The sequence below is a fragment of the Symphalangus syndactylus genome, chromosome 6 (assembly GCF_028878055.3).
Source record: "Symphalangus syndactylus isolate Jambi chromosome 6, NHGRI_mSymSyn1-v2.1_pri, whole genome shotgun sequence".
NCBI lineage: Eukaryota > Metazoa > Chordata > Mammalia > Primates > Hylobatidae > Symphalangus > Symphalangus syndactylus.
The window spans coordinates 124,817,068-124,841,198 of record NC_072428.2 but is presented as its reverse complement, the minus strand read 5'-3'; the positions used below and the strand labels follow the sequence as shown (position 1 = coordinate 124,841,198).

At 39.4% G+C, this 24,131-nt stretch overlaps 1 protein-coding gene across 11 annotated transcripts in view; it reads right to left on the bottom strand.

The window, feature by feature from the left end:
- The window catches only part of CALD1 (caldesmon 1), a 196,744-nt gene that overhangs the window by 85,237 nt on the left and 87,376 nt on the right, over window positions 1–24,131 (bottom strand). For all 11 annotated transcript variants that reach the window (XR_008658602.2, XR_008658604.2, XR_008658606.2 and 8 more), the window contains exon 3: window positions 22,703–22,814. Coding sequence is in view for 8 of the 11 variants with exons in the window: in XM_063642278.1 (XP_063498348.1) it covers window positions 22,703–22,773 (71 nt within the window). In the remaining 3 variants the exon portion in view is untranslated. The remainder of the gene's footprint in view (window positions 1–22,702; window positions 22,815–24,131) is intronic.

The following is a 24,131-nucleotide window of genomic DNA, read 5'->3' as shown; positions in this document are numbered from 1 at the left end:
CATTGCACTAAGTGCTGTGGGGGATGCAAAGATAAGGAGGGCAGTCCCAACGGGAGATAAGACATGTATACAAAAATTCTATTACAAGACAGAAAGTGAACAGTACTCTGAAAGCAGTAGAGCTAAAGAACTATACTTCAGTAGGTGACATCCTGTGATCAAGGTCCCAGTGTTTAATCACTCTCACGCTCAATTTATCCTGTTATCGAACTAGATTTCCTGTTGCTGAATAGAAACCTACTTATCTCTATGAGGGCCACAGGTATTAAGTCATCCTTTAGTCTCGTCTTTTCTAGGCTAGACGCCAATGCCTATTTTCCATCCTTTTAATATCAGCCTGACTATAACAACTCTTCAAACGGGAAACCAAAATTGGACATAATAAAAGCTGACCAAGGCCTGGCTGAAGTCCCAGTGCTGCTTGCCACGTTCCTGTTAACACGTCCTAACATCATTTTCACATTGATAATAGCATCTCTTAGAGAGATCATTCATTCAGTTTTGTGCTACATCCAGGGTTTTTGCTTTTTCTTTTTTTCTTCTCCAAATGAATTGCTTTGTAAGTCCTATGCCCACTCTTACTCCTTTTGCTTCTCTGAATTCTAGTGGTTCTTTAAGAACAAGTTCCTGGCCTTACCTCTATGAAGTCTTCCTGGATTTGACTTTATTTCTTTCTAATTTATCTTGTTAGGGAGAGAGAGATCAGAAAGCTTGAGCCCATTCTTGTTTGCATGTTATTTGAGAAATAATTATGTTGCAATGTATGAGTCAGCCCCTCCAGCCAACTTGCTGTGAGACTCCCTGTTTCTGTTTAAACTGTCTTGCACCAATTACTTAGGCCGACTCTCTAAGCTCTTTTTAAAATCCAGGGTTTTTTAAACAACTGGACTATTTTCTTTTCCTGAAAAGTTTCTATCTGAAAAGGATCATGCCTCTAACTCCTTTCTGCCCTCCAACTTGAAACATATCTTTAAAACAATAAACAGTGCTTGGAAATAGCAGGGCTCTAACAATGTCTTGAATGAATGGTGGCTGGTGCACATCTACAAAATTCTGATTCTGGTCTCAGTGAAAATGATAATAATAATATCTGCTTTATATAATTCTAGGAAAGAAGTGTGTACATGAAGAATGTGATTTCTACCCACAAGAAACTGAATCTAGGCCATAGTGCTATATTTTAGAATGTAGATTTGTTGTTCATAGGTACAGGTTGTGAAGGAAATTATTATAAGGACTCAGGAGATAATTCTAGTGCAGAAGAAAAGGTCAAATCTTCAAAGGAAGCATATTAGTTCATAAGCCACAGAATTCTCAGTGTGTACCACTCTTGTTCAAAGTGTCTAAATATTTCCACAATCATAAATTTATTTGTGGGTGTCCACTTTATGCATCTGGATATTAAATTTACAAATGGCTTTTATAGCTGGAATCAAATCCAGATTTTTTTCCAGCGATATCATATAAAGTCTTAAAAAATATTGATTTCCTTCTTTTTGGAGGGTGGTCAGACCTGGATGAAAGCATATTGCTCCTATTGCTAGAGAAATAATCCATTATGTGTTTCAGATACTTTAGGTGTTGTGCTTATTATGTACATTATATAATAACGCTTTATTAGGTTCTGTTATATTTTGTAATAACATCTGACTGGGATCAGCACTTGATTATGATCTATAGATAGAAATAAATGTATGATGCCAGGCCTCAGGGCTCACACCTGTAATCCCAGCACTTTGGGAGGCCGAGGCAAGAGGATCACCTGAGGTCAGGAGTTAGAGACCAGACTGGCCAACATAGCGAAACCTCGTCTCTGTTAAAAATACAAAAGTTAGCCTGACATGGTGGTGCACGCCTGTAACCCCTCCAGAGGCTGAGGCACGAGAATCACTTGAACCTGGGAGGCGGAGGCTGCAGTGAGCCGAGATCACACCAGTGTATTCTAGCCTGGGTGACAGAGTGAGACTCTGTCTCAAAAAAAAATTAAAAAATAAAAGAAAGAAAGAAAGAAATATATGGATAAATACAAATACACAGAGTCTTATTTATTCATTGTTCCTGTGTATATAGTTGTTTTTACCAAATAAGTTACAGTGTAACATTTTTGCCGGAAGGGGTATTTCCTACCACCACTTTTGCACTTGATACAGCCTAGAAGGGTGTTAGGTATATATCAGATGGCCAATAAGTACTTGTGATTTTTTCTCTGGAGTGAAGATGGACAATGATGGAGTAGAGATGCTGCACCAAGGTCAGTTGGCTTGTTTTTCCAAAGGTTTCTACAGATTAGCCTTTTTTTTTTTTCGAGTATTCATAACAGTTCTGCACCAGAAATAGGATCTTGGGAGGTCCAGAATCGACAGGTATCAGGAAGATTGATGAACTCACAGATCCACAAGAGACTGATGCCATCTCTAGTGCCAATTAAGATAGAATAAATGCCCTCCATCTTCAGTGCCTGGAGAACTCTCATTTCCCAACCAGGGCACCTGCCATTCCCCAAGCCAGGATGTCAGGAAGCTGCATAGTCAATAGAGACTTCTTCATGAGTGTGAAGTCAGAGCAAAAGGGAGGTGAAATCATCACAGGTAATATTTTACCCAAGCCAACAGGAGACGTGAAGAAACACTTCTCCAAGTGGAGAGAATACGTTTCATGTCACAACTCTGAGATTCAAGCCATAAATCTCATATCACCACCCTGAAACTCAACCAACCCTGAGATTCAAGGTCTGTCTCATTTGGATATTCCTAGATCCCCAGGACCAAACCAGGTCTTGAACTTGGCAGACGTGCAGGCTTCTTCTACTGGCCATTCCTTTTTTTTTCTTTTTTGAGACGGAGTTTCGCTCTTGTTGCCCAGGCTGGAGTGCAATGGTGTGATCCTGGCTCACTGCAACCTCCACTTCCTAGGTTCAAGCAATTCTCCTGCCTCAGCCTTCCAGGTAGCTGGGATTACAGGCATGTGCCACCATGCCCAGCTAATTTTGTATTTTTAGTAGAGACCTCACCGTGTTGGTCAGGCTGGTCTCGAACTCCTGACCTCAGGTGATCCACCCGCCTCGGCCTCCCAAAGTGCTGGGATTACAGGCGTGAGCCACAGCGGCCAGCTTCTACTGGCCATTCTTTCTTTACACTCACTAATATCGTGGATTACAGTTGGACTCCACTTGCTCAAATCTGGGAGACCTAATGCAATTTGACCCTTATGCATTGTATTTATCAGAACTGCTCTTCTGTAGAGTCTTAGATATCTTTATAATGGTAGCCTAAGGCAGGAGATAAGAAATAGAGTAGGAGAAGAAAGCTTTTCTATTTTAAGATGCTATTTTACTTTGACATTATTGAGTAGAGAAATCAAGCTCTTATTAAGATTAAAACAGGAAAAGCAAGTGGGGCCTTTTTTTAATCTCACTAATTTATAGAATAACAACCAGCCTGGCAGGTTTTTAAGGGAAAATATTTAGTAAAAAAAAATTCAGTTTTCTCATTTAAAAGCCAGAAGCCATCTGGAAAGCTTTTTAATGTTAACACATTATGAAGACAACAACAACAAAAAATAAAATAGATGATACTTAAAAAAAATAGCAGACAGTCACTTCAAATTTGAAAGCCAATGATCTGAAATATGAATTCAGCTTTCTAAAATATGTTGCAAAGTAGAGAGGGCTGAAGTAATCTGAGATTCTCCTAGGCATTTTAGAATTCAGAGTCTTTCTAGAATAACTTCAAATTACCTTTCCTTCTGACTCTTTCCCAGTAGATCTAAGAATCGAAAATTAAGCTGAAAGGTAAGCTGAAAGAATAAAAAATTAAGCCTTCTGAGGCTATTCTATTGGGCTTCTGGGTCTATGTACTTTGAGAGTTCCAGTTCACTAACTTTATTTTAATTACAAATTTTATGTTAACAAATTAACCAAAGGGTGTATTTTATGATAAAGAAACTCCATTTATAAATACTCCTCCTCCTTCTTCCAAATAGTACCACTCAAGGACCATAAACCATTTATAAAAATGCTCGACTTTACTGGAAAAAAATAATTAAGTCCTCATATCTTGATTAAAAAGTATTGAGCTCTAATGTATTACTTTATTCTTTTTCTTTTTTGATCCATCATTACATCCCAATATTGGAAAACCATTTACCATTTGAAATCTAAACTTTGAACTCAACTTGTATGTTAAACACTCCATTCTACCGTATGCTAAACATTCTATTATCAGAAAGAATGTTGATAAATACATGCCAGAGATTGGCCCTACCCTTATCCTACTTCTGCCCATTCTTCTGGGATTAACTGGATACTTTACTCCTCCTGACCACAAGCTTGATCTTTCATTAGAGAAATTTTTGATTATACAGTTTGTTCACTGTTGGACTCCTGTATGTTTGGCATAAACCCTGTAATTTGATGATTATCTGATTTATAATGCAGATACTAATTGCAAATATACCAAGGGCTTGAGTACCAGAGTAAATAGGCCAACAAAAGGAAATGAACTCTTACCATATTAATATAATTTGCCTCCACAATGCAACTAACTAAGCATAAGTGGTCAAAATTATATGTTGTAAAGGTCCAATTATCCTTAATAATCAAAAAAACACATGAGATAAATCTCTTCATTTCTCTAGAGAAAAGATATGGAGTTGAAATCGCAGTGGCTGGAAGGCTCAGCAGAGGAGTGATGAAACCCCAGGAGAGGCATTGATGGTGTCAGTATTCAGAAGACACAACGAGTGTCACTAACATTTCTGCCTCCCTCACAAGTAGCTTAGCAAATTTGTCACAGTTGTGCCTTGATACACAGGCATTAGTGTTCATTCAACATTGTATGCTGGTCTTGGGGAAATAAAAGTGAGTAAGATGTAGTTTCTGATCGACAGTTGCTTTCAATTTGGTGGAGAAAACAGATACGAGAACAAATAAACATATAAAATAGAGGATAATAATTAACATATGTAAAAAGTGCTATGTAAGACCCAAGGTGGGAGTAGGGTTCTCCTAGTAAGCACAGCACAGTTTCCTTCTGATTGGGATAAAGCCAGAATTTTAAATCGTCTGCATTTTCTCCTCAATTCACAACTAGAGGAAAAGGGAAAATAAAATGGCTTTGGTTCTTCTAACCTGCAATTGAAGTCCTAAGCCCTCTCCAGAGGTGACAGGCTCTAGGGAGAGTGACAGGTGACATTTTATTTCATTGTGTTTTCTCAGCATCTGATTTTTGAAAGACTAGAATGCCTGACAGCCAGTCAGCTAGCATAAGGCAGCAGGGTGAGAAGTGTGAAAATTCCTTTGAAACACAGCACATGACCAGCATGAAGCCTGCAACTCTACATACAGTTAATATAGAAGTGAATCCAATGTAATCACACAGGCACTTCAACATGATCAACGTATGTCATGCGTTTATCCTTTATACTTTCCCTTTATACTTTAACCTTTATACTTTCGACGACATTTTTTCTATATCTTGCTTAATTTTCTCAGCCACCCTGAGAAGTGTTAGTTCTCTCTTATAGATAAGGAAGCCCTGATCTGCTGAACTTTTATCCAGTGTCTTTTCTTTTATCCTTGATTTAAAAGGCAGTCTCTTCAGCAGGAGTTAGAGGACATTTAGCTCTAATGTGATAATAAATTGAGAGTGGGGCCTCGCATGATGCAAAGAAAAAAAGTGCCAGAGTTGGAGAAAATGACAAGGTTTCCGGATTTGACCCTGCCACTGACTGTGTGCTCTTGGACATGTTGCTCTACAAGCCTGAGTACAATGATTTGGGCTTCCAACCCCCTTTCAGAGAACGTAGGAAAGAGAGTGTATGTTAATTTCTGATGACATAACCCAACTGGACACCAGAATCTGTCTTCTAGAAGTAATTCTGCATTTCAGGTAGAGTTCTCATGGAAAACGGACACCTTTCTAAAGGGCATATGTCTCTGATTTCAGCTCTACCATACCTCTGACAATGCCACAATGAGACATCATTTATATGACGTGAGGCACTTAGGGACTAAAGGACTTGGGAATTTCTCTCCGGCCTCAACCTACAGTTTCAAAAAACTTCATTCTGTTCAGTTCAAAAGCCACTGAACATCTGTAGCAATGATAATCCCTAGGTAGCCAGGATATGCTATGAAGATGCTGGCTCAGGGAAAATACACTCTCATGCTTAGATAGGAAGAGTTAAAGGATGTTAAAAGGTAGTAGCAGGAAGGACAGGTATCAGATATCAGTTTTTTCTACATCACAATTTTTGCACAAGGCCCCTTAATAATAGGTCCTTTCTCATCTTCTTCATCAAAGGACAAATAGTGAGGGAATATTAGATCCCCCAAATGAACCCCCACTAAAAAAAGATCAAGATCTACACAACAGTTTTGATTAGAGAAACAGAAGAATTGTTCAAGGAAGAAGTGGGCAGATATATACATGTACTGTAGCTGTCAATCATGCCTTGGGAGAGATGCAGTGTGATTAGACCTGATGATGCTTCTTGTCTTTGAATCAGCCTGATAACCCATCACCTCATCCTGCTTGTTTATTTGCTCACTTCTTACTCAGTTATTTTTCATATTAGTCTCTTGAGTCTCCCCCACCTCCAGAAAACCTTCGAACAGTGTAAAGTTTTCTGTGGGAATAAAAAATGGGTTGACTGCTGTTATTCTAAGCGGGCACAGTAGTGCTACTAGCTCCAGAAATAAAGGACTCTTTCATTACCTAGTTGCTGGTGCCGGCTCTGAGTTATCTAGCTTTTATTTGGAGAGCCCCATGAAGCATGCACAATTCCCACTGGACAAAAAGACCCAGGCTACCCTTAGAAAAAGAAAAAGCACATATTGAACAATCTGCTGGAAACCATCAGTTGAGTTCCTAAATGGTACAGGAAAACAGAAGCCAGTGAAGATGTGACATGGGATAGTCCATGTCACCCACAATGGAAAATATGGACATTGGAAGAATTTCCTATTCTAAACAATGTGGGGTTTAAAATACACTCTCTGGAGACTCTCCTGAATGTACAGGCTTGTAGCTGCTATTTATAGTGACCGATGTGTACTTTACTGAGATTTTTATCCCAACAAAGGAACTGTATGTGATGTAGGGAGTTATTAAAATGGAAAATAAGCCCTCACATTCTAACCTAGTCAATGGTACTCATCTCAAATGCAATGTCAGGCCTCACTAAAATAGATCAACTAGAAGGAAGGCCAGTAAAAATTATAAAATACCTTAAAAGAAATTTAATTTTGAAAAATGTTCAAGTCTACTACCTGGTAACTTCCACCACACTAGCAAAACATTAGAAGCTTATTCAAATGGTGAATACATAAAAATGATTTATAATTAACAATTTAAGCTGTTCAATGTAAGTGAATGTTTTTAAAGTTATTTAAAAGGTTTTAAAAAAGTTGTACTCTCCAGTATTTAAAAACTAAGCCATGGAATGTAGCTTACATATTTAACATGCTAACCAAAACCTTTATTTATAAATAATTCAAAGTTGTACTTTACTAATGCTCCTGAATAAATGATGAAAAATTCAAAAACAGTCTGCATTAATGCAGATTTAGGATAGGCTAAAAACTGATTTTCCACATGCTGATGAATAGTGCTCATTAGATAGCAAACTAGTGGAAAGAACTGATTTTATTCACAAAATATGCACGTGATTCCTCTTTAACCTGATTCACAGATGAATGAGAATCCACTTACACAGCCCACTTACACAGCCACAGCATTGGTCCAACATGCTCATGTTTCATGCCCTGTGGTACTTTCTTGTAGCACCATTTAGGGACCTTTGGAATAATAGAGGTCAAGAACTTCCTTGGAAGACTTGAAAGCAATTGAAGTAATCATTTCTGTCTGCCAGTTCCACCTGACCAAATGACAGCTGCAAATGCAGATCTGTCACTCCTGCTGGCCAATGAGAAAACCATAGGGCAAAAGAGAGAGGTTCAATATAAGTATTGGATAGCTTTCATTACATTTTTTTTTTTTTTTGAGACAAGGTCTCCCTCTGTTGTCCAGGCTGGAGTGCAGTAGTGCAATCATGGCTCACAGCTGACTGCAGCCTTGAACTCCCAGGCTCAAGTAATCCTCCCACCTCAGCCTCCAGAGTAGCTGGTACTACAGGCACACACTACCACATCCAGCTATTTTTTATTATTATTATTTGTAGAGATGAGGTCTTCCTATGTTGCTCAGGCTGGTCCCAAACTTCTGGGCCCAAGTGATCCTCCCACCTCAGCCTCCCAAAATGTTGGGATCCCAAAGGAGTGAGCCACTGCACCTGGCCTGTATTTTTATTTTATTTTGATGAGAATTCTTTGTTCACACTGTATACTTCTTACAGCTTTAGTCAGCATAAGAACATTTATCTTGTGGTTTATTTTTCTTTTTTCTTTTTTTTTTCTGAATATAAGAAATTGTTTATTCTCTGATTAATATAACTTTTATTCTAGTTCTTTTTTTTATTATACTTTAGGTTTTAGGGTACATGTGCACAATGTGCAGGTTTGTTACATATGTATCCATGTGCCATGTTGTTTTGCTGCACCCATTAACTCATCATTTAGCATTAGGTATATCTCCTAATGCTGTCCCTCCCCCCTCCCCCCACCCCACAACAGTCCCCGGAGTGTGATGTTCCCCTTCCTGTGTCCATGAGTTCTCATTGTTCAATTCCCACCTATGAGTGAGAACATGCGGTGTTTGGTTTTTTGTCCTTGCGATAGTTACTGAGAATGATGTTTTCCAGTTTCCTCCACCCTCCAAAGGACATGAATTCATCATTTTTTATGGCTACATAGTATTCCATGGTGTATATGTGCCACATTTTCTTAATCCAGTCTATCGTTGGGTTGGTTCCAAGTCTTTGCTATTGTGAATAGTGCCGCAATAAACATATGTGTGCATGTGTCTTTATAGCAGCATGATTTATAGTCCTTTGGGTATATACCCAGTAATGGGATGGCTGGGTCAGATGGTATTTCTAGTTCTAGATCCCTGAGGAATCACCACACTGATTTCCACAATGATTGAACTAGTTTACAGTCCCACCAACAGTGTAAAAGTGTTCCTATTTTTCCACATCCTCTCCAGCACCTGTTGTTTTATTTTTATTTTTTCTTGAGGCAGGGTCTCGCTCTATCACCCAGGCTGGAATGCAGTGGTGCGATCTCGGCTCACTGCAACCTCTGCCTCCTGGTTTCAAGTGATTCTCTTGCCTCAGCCTCCCCAGTAGCTGGAATTACAGGCGCCCACTACCATGCCCGGCTAATTTTTGTATTTTTAGTAGAGAAGGGGTTTCGCCATGTTGGCCAGGCTGGTCTAAAACTCCTGACTTCAAGTGATTTGCCCGCCTCAGCCTCCCAAAGTGCTGACATTACACGCAGGAGCCACCATGCCCAGCCTGCCCTGTGTGTTTAGAAAGACAAACTTCTTGCCCTCTCAGGGAAGTGGGCTCTCACTGACACCTTTACCTGAGAGTCTGGAGAGAATCTTTGGAATGCCTGGATCCCAGGGCCCTAGAGAAGCTAGTACCTAAATTCGTATGATCTCATTTCAAATTTTATTTTAAAATAAATGAATTATTCAGGACACTGGTTACTTCTGTGGGTGGGGAGGTGAAGGGAAGGGATTGGAGAGGAGCCTGGGGCATTGGAAATGTTCTAGGTCTTAGGCTGTATGGTGAGTTTATAGGATACACATTAGGATGAGTTAGAACTTCCATATGTATTACATAGGATTACTTTGTATGCATCAGTTTTTTCATAATTAAAATGAATAAATTAGTAATTTGGGATACAGTTTTTCAAAATCATTTTGTAACAATTAGGCATATGATTTTCCTTATGTTATTATTACAACATTTATATATAATGTTGGCATTGAGAAGCTTCTGGTTGATGCTTTAATGGTAATGAAACCATAGATTATGCAATATGAAAAGAGAAATGATAATTTCACAAGGCAAAAAGTATTTTAAATATAGTCATCTCTCAGTATCAGCAGGGGAATATAAATGCTATGTACATAGTTGTTATACTGTATTGTTAAGAAATAATGACAAGGAAAAAAGTATGTACATGTTTAGCACAGATGCAACCATGGTAGGCCTAACTACATTTTTTATCTGGGTTGGTTGAATCCTCAGGTACGGAGAGCTGACCATACATGATTAATTAAATTATATACATACATACACATATGTATATATCATTGTGACAAAGACCTTGATATGTACCAGACTATTGTATGCTTTTGTCTTGATTTCAAACAAGTAGGGAAAATGGAAAAGAACTCTTAATAATAAAAAGGTAAATTTTCTTTTTATAGGGAGACCTTTATATCCATAATTCTCCCATCACTTTCAAGGTAGCTGCTAAAACAGATCTGAAACAGAGAAAAGATTAGACACTGAGCCATCTGACACACGGAGTTGAACCTTGTTCAGTGTTACCCCAGATGGTAGCTGCCAAAAGGCTGAGTTTCCTCAGAGGTGACCCCAGAGAGGGCTTTTCTGAGCGCGCCTTTCTTACCATGTCCTTCAGCCAGCAGAAAAACAGCAACAAGAGCTAACAGACTGAGCACTAATCATGTTTTAGGAACTACTAAGTGCTTTATAATCTGCATTAAACCTTATAAGGAAGAACTGTTTCGATGGCCATTTTCCACTTGATGAAATGGGCTGAGAGAGGCGGAGTAGAACCACCCTTGAGAATCCAGCTGGGATTCTGGGATTTGAATCTAAGTCTTCATGACTCTAGATCCTACTCTCTGAAAGGCACCTGTCCCACTCCAAATCTGTCCCATCCTCCCCAAAGATAGTAGTGATAAATGTAAAATATTAAGCTTCTCTGTTAGCAATCAAATCAGTTCTTATCTTTTTCATATTTAGAGAGAAAAGTCATTTGATGAATTTTCTAAAAACTGGTAAGAATGGAGAAATCCTACATAACTTAGTTTCATAATTAAGCTTTGTTTGAAGAAATCATGCTAACACAGCATATACCAAATAAAAGTCTTCCAAAATTGATGGAAAATGGGATTGTAGTAAATCACCATAGGTTTTTGTCCTTGTTGACAAAGATGCCAAAGTTTGATTCCCAGTTCCTGACAATTAACTGGTATCATTCTGCCTATCCACTCATCTTTCTTTGTTTTTCACTTTATTCACTGTAATCTGACCTAATCTCCTTTATTTAGAAATATTATGCATAAACGGTTTTTAAGTTTTAGAAAGCACTCTACATGCAGTACCTTGTAGAATACACTCTTTTCCAAAAGTATGCTTTATTTTCCTAATCAATAGCCATAGACTTTTTTACATACAGCAAGATCAGGATGGCTTTGTTTGTCCAGGGGCCCACACTATGCAAACAGCTTAGCTGGGTGATCTTAAGGCGATATGTCTCCTAGGCTTGAGTTTCTTAATATTTAACAGGCAGTTTTAAAATTCATTAGATCAGGGATTCTTGGCCAGAAGGCATTGGCCCCCAGGAGGTCTGCGGACGGAGGTTCATGATGCCACTGAATGTAAGTGCCAAGTTTGGTGGGTGCATATGTGCATTTTTCTTGGAGGAGGGTCCAGAGCTTTCATCAGTGCCTCAAAAATAGTGTGTGGTCCAAAACTGAATACATAACGTTCCCCTGCGGAAGATGATTCATAAGGTCAGAGACAGCCTTAAGTTTTTAAGAGTGATGATGTGAGTAAGTCCCTGTCCTAATGATGTACAGTCTTATTGAAAAAAGTCCAGTGAAAAGTCAAGAATAGTCGTATCAACAGCCTTCTTTGCCTTAAGCAGGGAAACTCGATCTTCTCTGTTTCTATTTTTCTGTTAAATGGGAATAACACAGGAGATTTTCTGAGGGCAAACAAAACAGTGACTGTGCCTTATGTAAGCAATTTACCTGAAGCATAAAAAATAGTTCAACTAGGCACAGTAGTCTTTGTTTAGTCTATTGCTGTTGCAGGACTTTCCTTAGTTCAGCTAAAGACAGGGTTCTTGTCTGTCCCACGGCCACGAAAATTTGGGCTCACAGATGGTTTAAGGGGTGAGCAAAGCAGGATTTTATTGGGTGAAAAGGAAGTAAAGAGGGAAACAGTGACTCTCCCAACGCCGGAGTTCCTCTGCTAGAGCGATTCCCACCCGCCATTTGAATGCCCCGTTCCGCACAGGAAGAGGCGGGGCCAGGCTCCTCCCAGCTGCAAACCTCGTGAACTTCCTGAGGCTCCACCTCAGTGGGCAGGCTGGTTGGAGTTTCTCCAGGGACTCCCTCCCACCTGGCTGTCTCATTGCCACATAACTGCTTTGAATGAATTTCCCCAATCTTGGGGAGTTATTTTGCCATTATGGAGATTATGGATTTTCAGCCAAGACCACCGGTTAAAACATGAAAAATTCTATGGATCAATTTGTTTCAGTGGGAAGGCTTTGAGATTTGAGGCAGGCAGGCAGAACCGGGTTGTAGTCCTTAGTTATAGGAAGCTGAACATGTTACTTAGACTTTCAGACCCAAGGATTCCTCAACTGTAAGTAAAATATCCAGCTCACAGTGTTGTTTGGATGATTAAATGAGATAATGTATATAAAGTATATCACCTAGTACCTGGAATTTGGTTGATGTTAAACAAATATAGTTCATTTTCTTATTAATATTAGACAAAAAATTTGGCTGATACTTTTTTTCTACTTGAGAACTATTTTTCTACGTGAGAACTACTCTAAATTAAACTTTTAAAGTGAAATTCAGAGAGATGTTTTAGACATTATATTTAAAATAAAGAATATGTCATTCATGAATTAGAAAATCAGCCACATGTCTACAATATGTAATTTTGAACTCCTCATGGAGCAATAATATTTGCCAGGTAGACTTCGATGTTGCCAAAGGTTTAATTCTTTCCCAACTGCGATAAAAACATCTCAGCAAATTCAAGCTCAATATAGAAAAGAAGCTTTGTGGTAAGGATGCAGGAAGTTATAATGACCGAGATGACAGAGACATCAGGGCTAGGTGCAGTGGCTCATGCCTGTAATCCCAGCACTTTGGGAGGCTGAGGCGGGCAGATCACAACGTCAGCAGTTTGAGACCTGCCTGGCCAACATGGTGAAATCCCGTCTCTACTGAAGATACAAAAAATTAGCCACGTGTGGTGGCACGTGCCTGTAATCCCAGCTACTAGGGAGGCTGAGGCAGGAGAATCACATGAACTCGGGAAGGTGGAGGCTGTAGGGAGCCAAGATCATACCACTGCACTCCAGCATGGGTGACAGGACAAGACTCCGTCTCAAAAAAAAAAAAAAAATTGTATTCAGTGAAATTTTATTTTGTACCAAAGGCCTACCAAAACATTAAGACAATTATAATAATAACATCTAACATTTTTGCACATATACTAAATGCCAGGCATTGTGCTAATTTTTCTACATCATGGGCCAACTAGTTTAGTTTTTTTTTTTTTTTTTTTAAAGACAGAGTTTCACTCTGTCACCCAGGCTGGAGTATGGTGGTGTGATCTTGGCTTACTGCAACCTCTGCCTCCCGGGTTCAAGCAAGTCTCCTGCCTCAGCCTCCCAAGTAGCTGGGATTATAGGCGACTGCCACCATGCACAGCTAATTTTTTGGTTTTTGTTTTTGTTTTTGTATTTTTTAGTAGCGATGGGTTTTCACCATGTTGGCCAGGCTGGTCTTGAGCTCCTGACCTCAAGTGATCTGCCCATCTTGGCCTCCCAAAGTGCTGGGATTACAGGCATGAGCCACTGTGCCCAGCCTAACCTTTACAATGACTCTATGAGGCATTTTTATAGATAAATAAAAAGGAGCAAGAAATATTTAATTTATCACAAGGTAACCCAACTACTAGCTATCCAAGTCAGGATTTGAACCCAGGTGTGTCAGACTTCATAACCCACACACCTAACTACCACATCATCCTCCCTTTTCCTAGATGATGGAGGATTGTTAAATTATAAATGTTACATATGGAAACAAACAAACAAAAAAGAAAACAAAACAAAATTGCTTTTTAATATGTAAATGTGTGGACTTACGTATTTGTCACCTTTTTTTTTTTTGCAGCTAAGAATGAAGTGATGGATCAGCATGTGAGACCCTTAAGAATCTAGATATTTATTTTTTTTGTACCAAACATTTAGATGTAGTTATTGAATGGATGCCACTTTGGGTAGATCCTAATTCTTGATGTTCTCCTGGCAACCATAGCATAGGCTACTTTTAGGTTAAGAGGAATTGTTAGGCTAGTGGAAATTGGTCAAATTATGTCATCTTTACCTATAAATTGACAAAGGTAACAAATAATGTCTATTTAGAGTGAGTGAGAGAAAAAAAGTACAAGAGGGAGAGGATATCAATGTGTATGTGTATTTTTATGTGACTGGACACAAACAAATAAGGATCCCTATACATGGGAATTATCTACTTCATCTTGTTCATGCCCCTACATTCAAGTTGGACTGAAACTAAAGAAATCTTTGTAAAAAGTATAAATAGATACCAAAACCTATAATTATTATGTCAAATAGATATGAAACCTTCCAAAAATATTTTTAAATGTCTTTCAAACCAATTACTTGAAAACAAATCTTTTTTTTTTTTTAGATGGAGTCTTGCTGTCTCCCAGGGTGGAGTGCAGTGGCAGGATCTCGGCTCACTGCAAGCTCCACCTCCCGGGTTCACGCCATTCTCCCACCTCAGCCTCCCAAGTAGCTGGGACTACAGGCACCCACCACCACACCAGGCTAATTTTTTGTATTTTTAGTAGAGACAGGGTTTCACTGTGTTAGCCAGGATGGTCTCGATCTCCTGACCTCGTGATCTGCCCACCTCAGCCTCCCAAAGTGCTGAGATTACAGGTGTGAGCCACCGTGCCCGGACTTTTTTTTCTTTTTTTTTTTGGCGGGGGATGGCATTTTGCTCTTGTTGCCCAGGAAATGGCGTGATCTCGGCTCACTGCAACCTCCACCTCCTGGTTTCGAGCAATTCTTCTGTCTTAGCCTCCTGAGTAGCTGGGATTACAGGCGCCCACTGCCACACCCAGCTTATTTTTTGTATTTTTAGTAGAGATGGGGTTTCACCATGTTGGCCAGGCTGGTCTCGAACTCCTGACATCTCAGGTGATCCACCTGGCTCAGCATCACAAAGTGTTGGGATTACAGGCGTGAGCCACCGTGCCCAGTGACAGATCTTTTAATTTGAAAGTATGTGGTGACTCACGCCTGTAACCTCAGCACTTTGGGAGGCCAAGGTGGGAGGATTGCTTGAGTCCAGGAGTTTGAGATTGGACTGCACAACATGGCGAGACCACATCTCTACAAAAAATAAAAAATAAAAGTAAAAAACTAGATGGCAAATTCTAACTTTCTTTTGCCCCCTGGAGTGATCAATTTTCTGAGAGAACTGATGGGAAATTTTGAGCAAATCTAGCTACTTTGATAATTTAGATAGCTTCAAAGGAATATTGTATTTAACTTCTTAATGGAAAATAATGTTATGATAAAATAACAGAAATTTCATTTTAAAAGATTTTATTTAAAAATGTCAAGGTCCTGATGCTAAGCATTTTGAATAAGTGTGTGTGTTTGCGTGTGTGAGGGGGTGTATGTTGTATAATCATTAATTGGCCGTTTCTATTAGATCATGTAAAAAAGTCTCAGTGACACAATTCTGGGAGGGGACTTTAGAGACCCCATGGATTTTAAAAAATTGCTTCTTTTTATAGTGTAGTAAAAATATTTACTTTCAAATGTCTAATCATCAAGCTATTTCAGAGGCCCATAAAAATGTATGAATGATGACAACAGCAAGTGTTTTCATTCCCTTTATTTATGTCTGTGAGCTTCTGAATCTGATAACGTAACTCTACAATAGGGGCCTTTCTTCTGATCAGTGAGAGGAACTCATGTTGGGTGCAGAAAGCAGATGCTGGGAACGTAATGAGCACATCTTGGAAAGTGAGAGAGCTGTTTGTTGGGGAACCAAGCCCAGTGTTGGCCAAGTATGTCTGCTGGAGATTTTCTCATGGATAAAAGCATCACTGCTGGTTTTTCAGAAAATACATCACAGCTCCTTATGCCTGTAATCCCAGTACTTTGGGAGGCTGAGGCCTGTGGAGCACTTGAAGCCAGGAGTTTGAGACCAGTCTGGCCAACATGGTGAAACCTCATCTCTAATTAATACAAAAATTAGCTGGCTGTGGTAACGTGTGCCTACTCGAGAGGCTGGGGCAGGAGAATCGCTTGAACCTGGGAGGCGGAGATTGCAGTGAGCCGAGATGGTAACACTGCACTCCAGCCTGGCCGACAGTGAGACTCCATCTCAAAAAACAAAAACAAAAACAAAACAGAAAAACAAAGAAAAAAAGAAAATACGCCATAGCCCAACATTCTTTTGGCCAAATTTTTGCGGCCAAATTTTTAAAAATAACTTAAACTGGTGCTAATTCTTCCAGCTGAGACAATACAGTCCTTCCTCAAAAACTGTTACCTATCACAGCCACTCAAAGCTCTTCAGTCAGTCACGAATTCCTGCCTTTCATCTTGCCTATGGTTCTTGTACCGTCTATGATGTGCAAAACAATCCACAAGCCTTTCATATTTTTATTTTTTATTTCCATGTTTAGAGAATCAAATTAGATAATAATAATAATGAGTTTATTGAATGTTTATTAGATGAATAACATTGTGTTAATACTTTCTTGTATTATCTTTTTACATCCCCACAAAAACCCAGTTAGCTGGATACTTTTATTACCCCCATTTTGTAAAGGAGGATACAAAATATTTGAAAGATTGAATAATTTGGTAGATCCCATAGTTAATAAGTGGCAGAGCTGGGATTTGACACTATAGCTGCCCAATGTTAAAGCTCATGCCCTTAACTGCCAACTACACTGCCTCCCATCATTATATGTCTTGGGGTTGCTTCATTCACATAGAGCATAAATGTTCCATTCAGACATAGCTAATTCTAGGGCCGGCGGCGGTCCGTCTTTACTAGACACACATAAAATGTCTAGCACTTTTTTATACTTGCTGAACAGGAAGAGAACTGGGTTTCTGTCTCCCTCTTTCCTGGTCAGAAGTATGTATTTCCTGGTGATGCAACAGCACATCCACACATAATCCAGAGCAGACAGATTAGGAGTGCAGATGGGAAGAGACATAGAAACAAACAAATCAAGTGTTGATGAAGATGCACGTGGACCAGGGAAGAGGCACATGAAGGTGCACCGAGGAATACAGAGATGAAGGCAGAGGAGAGGGATTGAAATAAAAGAAACAGAAAGGGAAGCAGAATATAGCTTTTTTTTTTTTTTTCCAGATTATAGTGCAGTGGCATGATCGTGGCTCACTGCAACCTCTGCCTCCCAGGTTCAAGTGATTCTCCTGCCTCAGCCTCCCGAGTAGCTGGGATTACAGGCACCAGCCACTATGCCCAGCTAATTTTTTTTTTTTTGTATATTTAGTAGAGACAGGGTTTCACCATGTTGGACAGGCTGGTTTCGAACTCCTGACCTCAAGTGATCTGCCTGCCTTGGCCTCCCAAAATGCTAGGATTACGGGAGTGAGCCATCACATCCGGCCAGAATGCATCTATTTAACTTTTTACTCCCATGAGATTGGTGGAGGATAATAAACAGCAAAACTAAATTTTTATCTATTTGTTCAAATGAGTAATGGCTTTTAAAATATAGTTTAATTTGAGATGTGAGCAAATAGTGCCTTTTGCTTAGAAACAATGCATTAAGGATTTTCACTGATTACCTGCTCATTCCATTCTGCCTACTGAATTTTTTTTTTCCCTGTTTTGGTCATGATTGCTCTAAAGTTACTAATCCCCTTAGAATAGGAGCTTAGTGACTACTGGGATACTATGTCTACTGGTGACCACTGATTCCTATGGTTCGATATAGTATCTTGCATTTTGTAGGTATTCAACATCTGTATTTCTTTTTATGACAAAATGAAGTACTTCCTTCCTTTTTGCCAAATCTAAAGACCTTATCTCAAGAACTCAGAGTGAGAAAGCCAAATGGAAGACAAAGAAGGACGAGGTAACGGCATAAAAGTTGCACAGGCTAAGGGGCAAGACAAAGAAGGAAGAACTTTTTTTTTTTTTTTTGAGACCGAGTCTCACTCTGTTGCTTAGGCTGGGGTGCAGTGGCGTAATCTCGGCTCACTGCACCCTCTGCCTCCCAGGTTCAAGCAATTCTCCTTACCTCAGCCTCCAGAGTAGCTGGGATTACAGGCACCCACTACCACGCCTAGCTACTTTTTGTATTTTTAGTACAGATGGGGTTTCTCCATGTTGGCCAGGGTGGTCTCGAACTCCTGACCTCCCACTTCAGTTTCCCAAAGTGCTGGGATTACAGGCATGAACCACTGCGCCCAGCTGGAAGAACGTTTTTGATGCACTACGTTTGCAGTCGAGGTCATTTGGAGTGAACCGGGCTAAAACCCTTAGAAGGAGATATGTGGATGACAGAGTCTCAGGACAGCTCGGATGCAGTGAATAAATGCCAGTCCCAAGCACACGCAAGCCAGCACGGCACAAAGCCTGCAATCAGCTTGCAAAATAGTCTTTGAAAAGGTCTATTTCTGAAGAATAAAATGTGTAAAAATTCGCTTTATTTTAATCTGTGGTTATAACACTGGGTAAAAGTACAAGTTTTAAATTGTTTACATTTCAAAGTAAAACTGCATCTGGCAATCAAACTCAATACTAATTAAATAAAAATAACAGGGTATTTTTATTTGGAAGGTTTTTATGGGTAAGGAAAGTCAATGGACTTTCTCTTCTCTGTAGTATACCCCATCCCCCACACTGTCTGCAGGGGTGAAGTGTACAAAGGCTGTGGGTCATCTCTAATAAGTATGAACCCATACGGGGTACATGTTATGTTTGAGGATATAAAAGTATAATTTCTTGATCTTTTCTTGGTTTTAGATAGGTTGAAAAGCATTAAGCACACACTTCCCAACACTGTTACTCCGTGGGTCTATTCTCTACCTAAAATAGAGCTTGTAGTAGAATAGATGCCCAGTAAAAATGTGTTGAGAGTAAGTGAATGAATCTGCAGCTCTGAGCTTTGGAGCCATTCTATTTCCGTAGTTGGTAACTGCCCTCCAGATCAGGGATGAAATATTTCTTTTAGTTCCCTAAATTCAATGAGAAGTTAAGTCTTCTCCCATCTGGGCTCAGGTATACTGCATAGGGCCATAGAATTTATTTTTTTCAAAACAGAAAATTGTCTTAATTTTTATTGGGCTTTAAATAAAGTAACATATGATCATAGTAAAGAAAAATCAATAATACCAAAAGCGAAAAAAAAATTAAAATGACCACCAATACCCCAGAGAAAATGGCTAGTCTTATTTTAGAGGAGGAAGCCAAGGTCTGGAGCTAAAGGAAGAGGGACTTGCTCAGGGTCTCATGTGCCCTTTGTCTTCAGATCAAAACCATGATTTTAGATGGCCTTGATTTCAGCTTCTGGCCACCTGTTTCCTGCACATACCCTGCACTTTCCCACCAGAGCTGGCTGAACCATAAAGCCTGACTTTCACTATTCCCATAAATGATCAGATTTTACAAAATCCTGAAGGGTGGGCATGGGCTTACCAAATCTCAGAATAGCAGAACTAGAAGGTTCACCTTGAAACATGGAAAGGGAAACTTAGTACAAGTATAATGAATTATGTAAGTACTACTCTTTCTTAAGAAGATAGAAAGAACAAGAGAAAGAGGAAGGAAGGAAGGAAATGAATGGAAGCAAGAAAGAAAAGGAAGGAAAGAGGAAATAAAAAACAGAAAAGAAAACAATATAATATCCCAAAAGAAGTAATACAGACAGAAATGTAAGTTAAACAAGGTTAGGATTAATTTGTGTAAGTTTATTTTAGGTTATTCAGGGTACATAACTAAGATTTACTGTGTACATTCCTTTTGCGTCTGACATTAAAAGAAGACAAATTCTTCCACACAAAACAAAAAAGTCGAAGAAATGAGCCATGTAGCTGTGCGGTCAATTCTTAAGCAAAGTCCTGAATCTGAAGAAACTGGGTTTATTCACTTTAATGACAGTATGGCTCTAACCACAGCAATTTAGTTCTGTCACAAGTCTGTCAATGATTCCCTGACCCCCTATTCACGTGGAAAGGAAAGAAACTGACAATGGCAATCTAGCCTGATGCCCAGTGTCTACATCTTCAGTCCTGAGTCTCTCTAGCCACAACTCTTATCAGGCCTGGCCCTACACCCTGGCCTGTCTGCTTTCTGATTCTGTTACACTTTGGTTTCCTAGCATGCTGTGAGGTACATAAAGGCAGGAACCATGTCTACTTCTTTACCACCATTATTTTTCCCATCCTAGCACACTTAAACCTGGTTAGTGCTTAATAAATTGTTGTTGGATGAAAGTATTTTGTAGACTGTCATGAGAACCTGAGGTGAAATAACACAGCATTGGAGGGAATAAGAGGTGTGGTTCACTGAGCCCAGCCACCGCCCACAAAACTTCCATGTCCACCATGTCCACTCAACATTGGGCCTCATACTCTCCCTGGTTCTCCCCCATCTCCCTGGTACGTTGTCTTCTTTGATGGTTTCCATTATACCTTGATGACTGCTCACTTTTTCTACATTTGCTTTTTTGGGAATATCCCCTCAGCTTTTGTACTAGCACCACCATACTGTGTCTGCCTAAATTTATTTCTCTAATAATAATTTCTCTCCCTTTTTTAACAAAGAGTGAAATTTCCTATCTCCACATGCCTGCAGGAAATCTCCTTTTGGATGTGGTTTCTACCTGAAATTAAACACTGCTCCTCTGACCATTCAAGAAGGGAATCCTCCATTTGGGACAAAGCAGAGACTTTCCTTCCAGCTTCTCAGCCATATATTCTTTGGAATCATCTATAAGTTCTTTGCTCTCCTAAAAGGTTTGCTAATTCTCCCTCTGTAAAGACTCTCATATTTGATCTTTCTTCATTTCCATGCTCACTCACCTGATTCAGGCCCTCATTACCATACTATCTCTTCCAGTGCTGGTATCCCCATATTCTAGTCCACTGTAGATAAGCTTCTCCAGCATAGTGTCATCACACATAACTCCCTTGTTAAGTCTCTGTCTATTCTTTGTATGGCAAATAGGAACAGCCAAGATATACGAGTCCAATCCATTTTCCCTCACACACTCAACAGGTTTCTTGCACCAGGATTCTTATTTCCACTTCTGCACTTTTGCCGGTGTCATTCCTTCACCTAGACAGGCTCCGTTTCCCTCTTCATTGCCATCATTACCTCCTCCACGGCTCACCTCCACCAAGAAACTTTCTCTGACTAATTCCATTGCAGGATGATGACTACCTTTCCTTCTCTTGGCGTGATGGTTTAGCTCTGGCTGTGCTGCTATGCTATTTCTTACTTGTTTGGCTGGTGATAATGGTTAATAATAATAATAGCTATCATTTATGAAAAACTATCATTTATGAAAAACTACTATGTGCTAGGTACCTGACTAGGCTATTTATGAAGCTCAACGATCTTCCCAACAATCACACAGGCTATGTAGATATTATGCCTGTTTTATATATAAGGCAACTATGGCTTAAAGAGAAATCATTTGCTCAGGGCCACACAGCTTGTAAATGGCAAAGCTAGGATTTGAACCAACAGAATGCAGGTACAATCCGTAGTGCCTTGTGGACATGTTTAGTCATTTCATGAATGCCAGCTGACTCTGGCCAAGTTTATCATAGGCAGTTATTTTATCTTTTGCTTTTGCATTCTCCATGCAAATAAGTAGAACATAAGAACAATACTTTTCATTATAGCTGTAAGTTTCCAGTTTTCTGCTGTGGTATCGTTAAAGTGTCATCTTTCATCTGAGCGTTGGAGTTACTGGGAAAAAAATCGATTTGATTTTAAGGTCACTGTTTAACATTTTTCTCTCTGTGAATGCTTAACCTGCTTTCTCAAAAGAACATCTGATTTAAGTCACATCAAATACCACACTGTCCTTTGTTCTGAGGCCTAAAATGTTAAAATATGCATTTATGCCCCAGGTTTTATATGCCAATGCTTTATCTCCCCAATTTGACCTCATAGTCACCACTGTAGAGGCCTCACACGACATTAACAGCTTCCAATTACGCCCAGAATCTCCTCGGTAACAGAGCCCACTATTAAACTGTACTATGCGGATCCCTAGAGTTGGATACTTTTCTAATAAGAATGAAAATTTTTCACAAGATTCATCCAGGGCTTTTCGCCTTTATATTTTTTAGATTGAAGACTCTTATTTCCTAAATGGTTCCAATATTCAATACTTGACATTTTTCTGTCATTTCTTATTATATAAGCTTTTTAAACCTTCATTCACACATTACTTTTGTCATTTAAAACATTTCAATGTGAAAGGTATTGATTAAATGCAATTATCAATATGCAATTATCAATTGATTCCTCTCAAATCTCTCTTTTTCTTGATCCTTGTTTGTTTTCCTTTTTTAAATGCTAAATTTAGAGTCTTAGCAGAAAAATTTTCCGAAACTACTTTTGCGAACAGTTTAGTGTGCGATATGACCACATTTGGCCTCTCAGAAGGATGGTCTTTGAGGCCTGAAACCAACGTTGTTAATAAGGGAAGACAAGTATTTTTCACCCTAGATCCTTACCTTTCTGCTTCGAGTCGCATCTCCTCCCTCTTTTGCCTTCTAAGTTCTCTGCGACGTTCAAAATCATCCATGGTGTGATTTCAGGTTCAGGGAGACCAGATGATGTCTGGACCTGAAGGAGAGGAGGTAGAGTCAATATCACCGATAACTCAGTGTGTTACCTCTCCTGAATCACTGTGGGCCCTCTTTCCCATTTGTCCTTCTCCTGATTTTTCTTTATTCTTAGAAAGCTGATAAGGTAGCCAGTGATCAATTTCTGACTCCTGAGCCGAGTTAAATTCAGTCTCATTCATGAATCTCTTAGAGACAAATAAGTAAGATCCCAAGATTATATATTCTTTAAAAAAGACCTCAGGAGACAGAGAGGTTTTGAAGACTTGAAATATCAGTAGAGTCACTTGAAATTCTACTGAATGATTTTGGTCTTTATAACTTGCTGAACCCCAGACCAAAGTTATGAAAAAGTGAACAAAGAAGGAGGAAAGCAGGAATGATAAACAGAAAAGGAAAGTGGCAAGAAGATATGTAGGAACTAGGAGAAAAGTGAAAGCGAGAAATAAAATAATACAGTGTCTAGGCATATAATGTGCATATTCTCAAAGAAGCATCAGGATTTTAATAAAGACTGCAGCAGTAACATCATGAATAAACATCATGAAGCAACATTTTTAAAAGCAGTTAAGTGGTGATCAAGCTGTTTTCCAAGCTCTAAAATCACTGCTTTTCTACGGATGTAACCCAACCATTTTACCCTTTCCTACCTCCTCTGTGATGGTTTTAATTCCGGAAAGACCTTCCCCTTCCAGCTCTTTAAATGAGGAGCCCGTTTCCCCTGCGTTTCTGTGCCATGGAGTCAAGTATTCCAGAATTCTCCTGCAGCCCCCAAACCCAAAATGACTACCAGAAAGGGGGAAGCGGGCTCTTTTTGTCCTTGCTTTGTTTACAGAGCTGTCAGTGGTTAGTTAAACTCGGCCTGGAATCTGGCATTTAAGGCCTGCTTGAAGATTGCTTCCTGTGCGGAACGGGAGGCCTCCACTTCCTCTGGAATCCTAGACTCTCTGCTGCACTCGAATCACAAAAATATTTTCCAGCCCTTTCTGTGCACATGAGACGAGCCATTTGCCCTGCGTGAAAAAATAAGGAGCTTTACAAAACCTAAAGCCATCACACCTGAAGGCATCTTTGTTTGAAGGAGCAAAAAACAAAACTTAGATTTTGAAGCCAAGTTCAGAAACCTTCTTAAATAAATTGTCCAATTATTTTATTTTCAAAGGTTTTTTTCCCCTCTTAAAAAACCCCACAAAAACAAAAATAAAAGCTCAGCCAACAAAAGCAAAACTATACAATGTTTGAATTTTTCCCCTTTTTTATCCTCTAGGGTATTATCAATGCTGCTTATAAATCTTCAGAAATTCAAATCTTGGTGTTT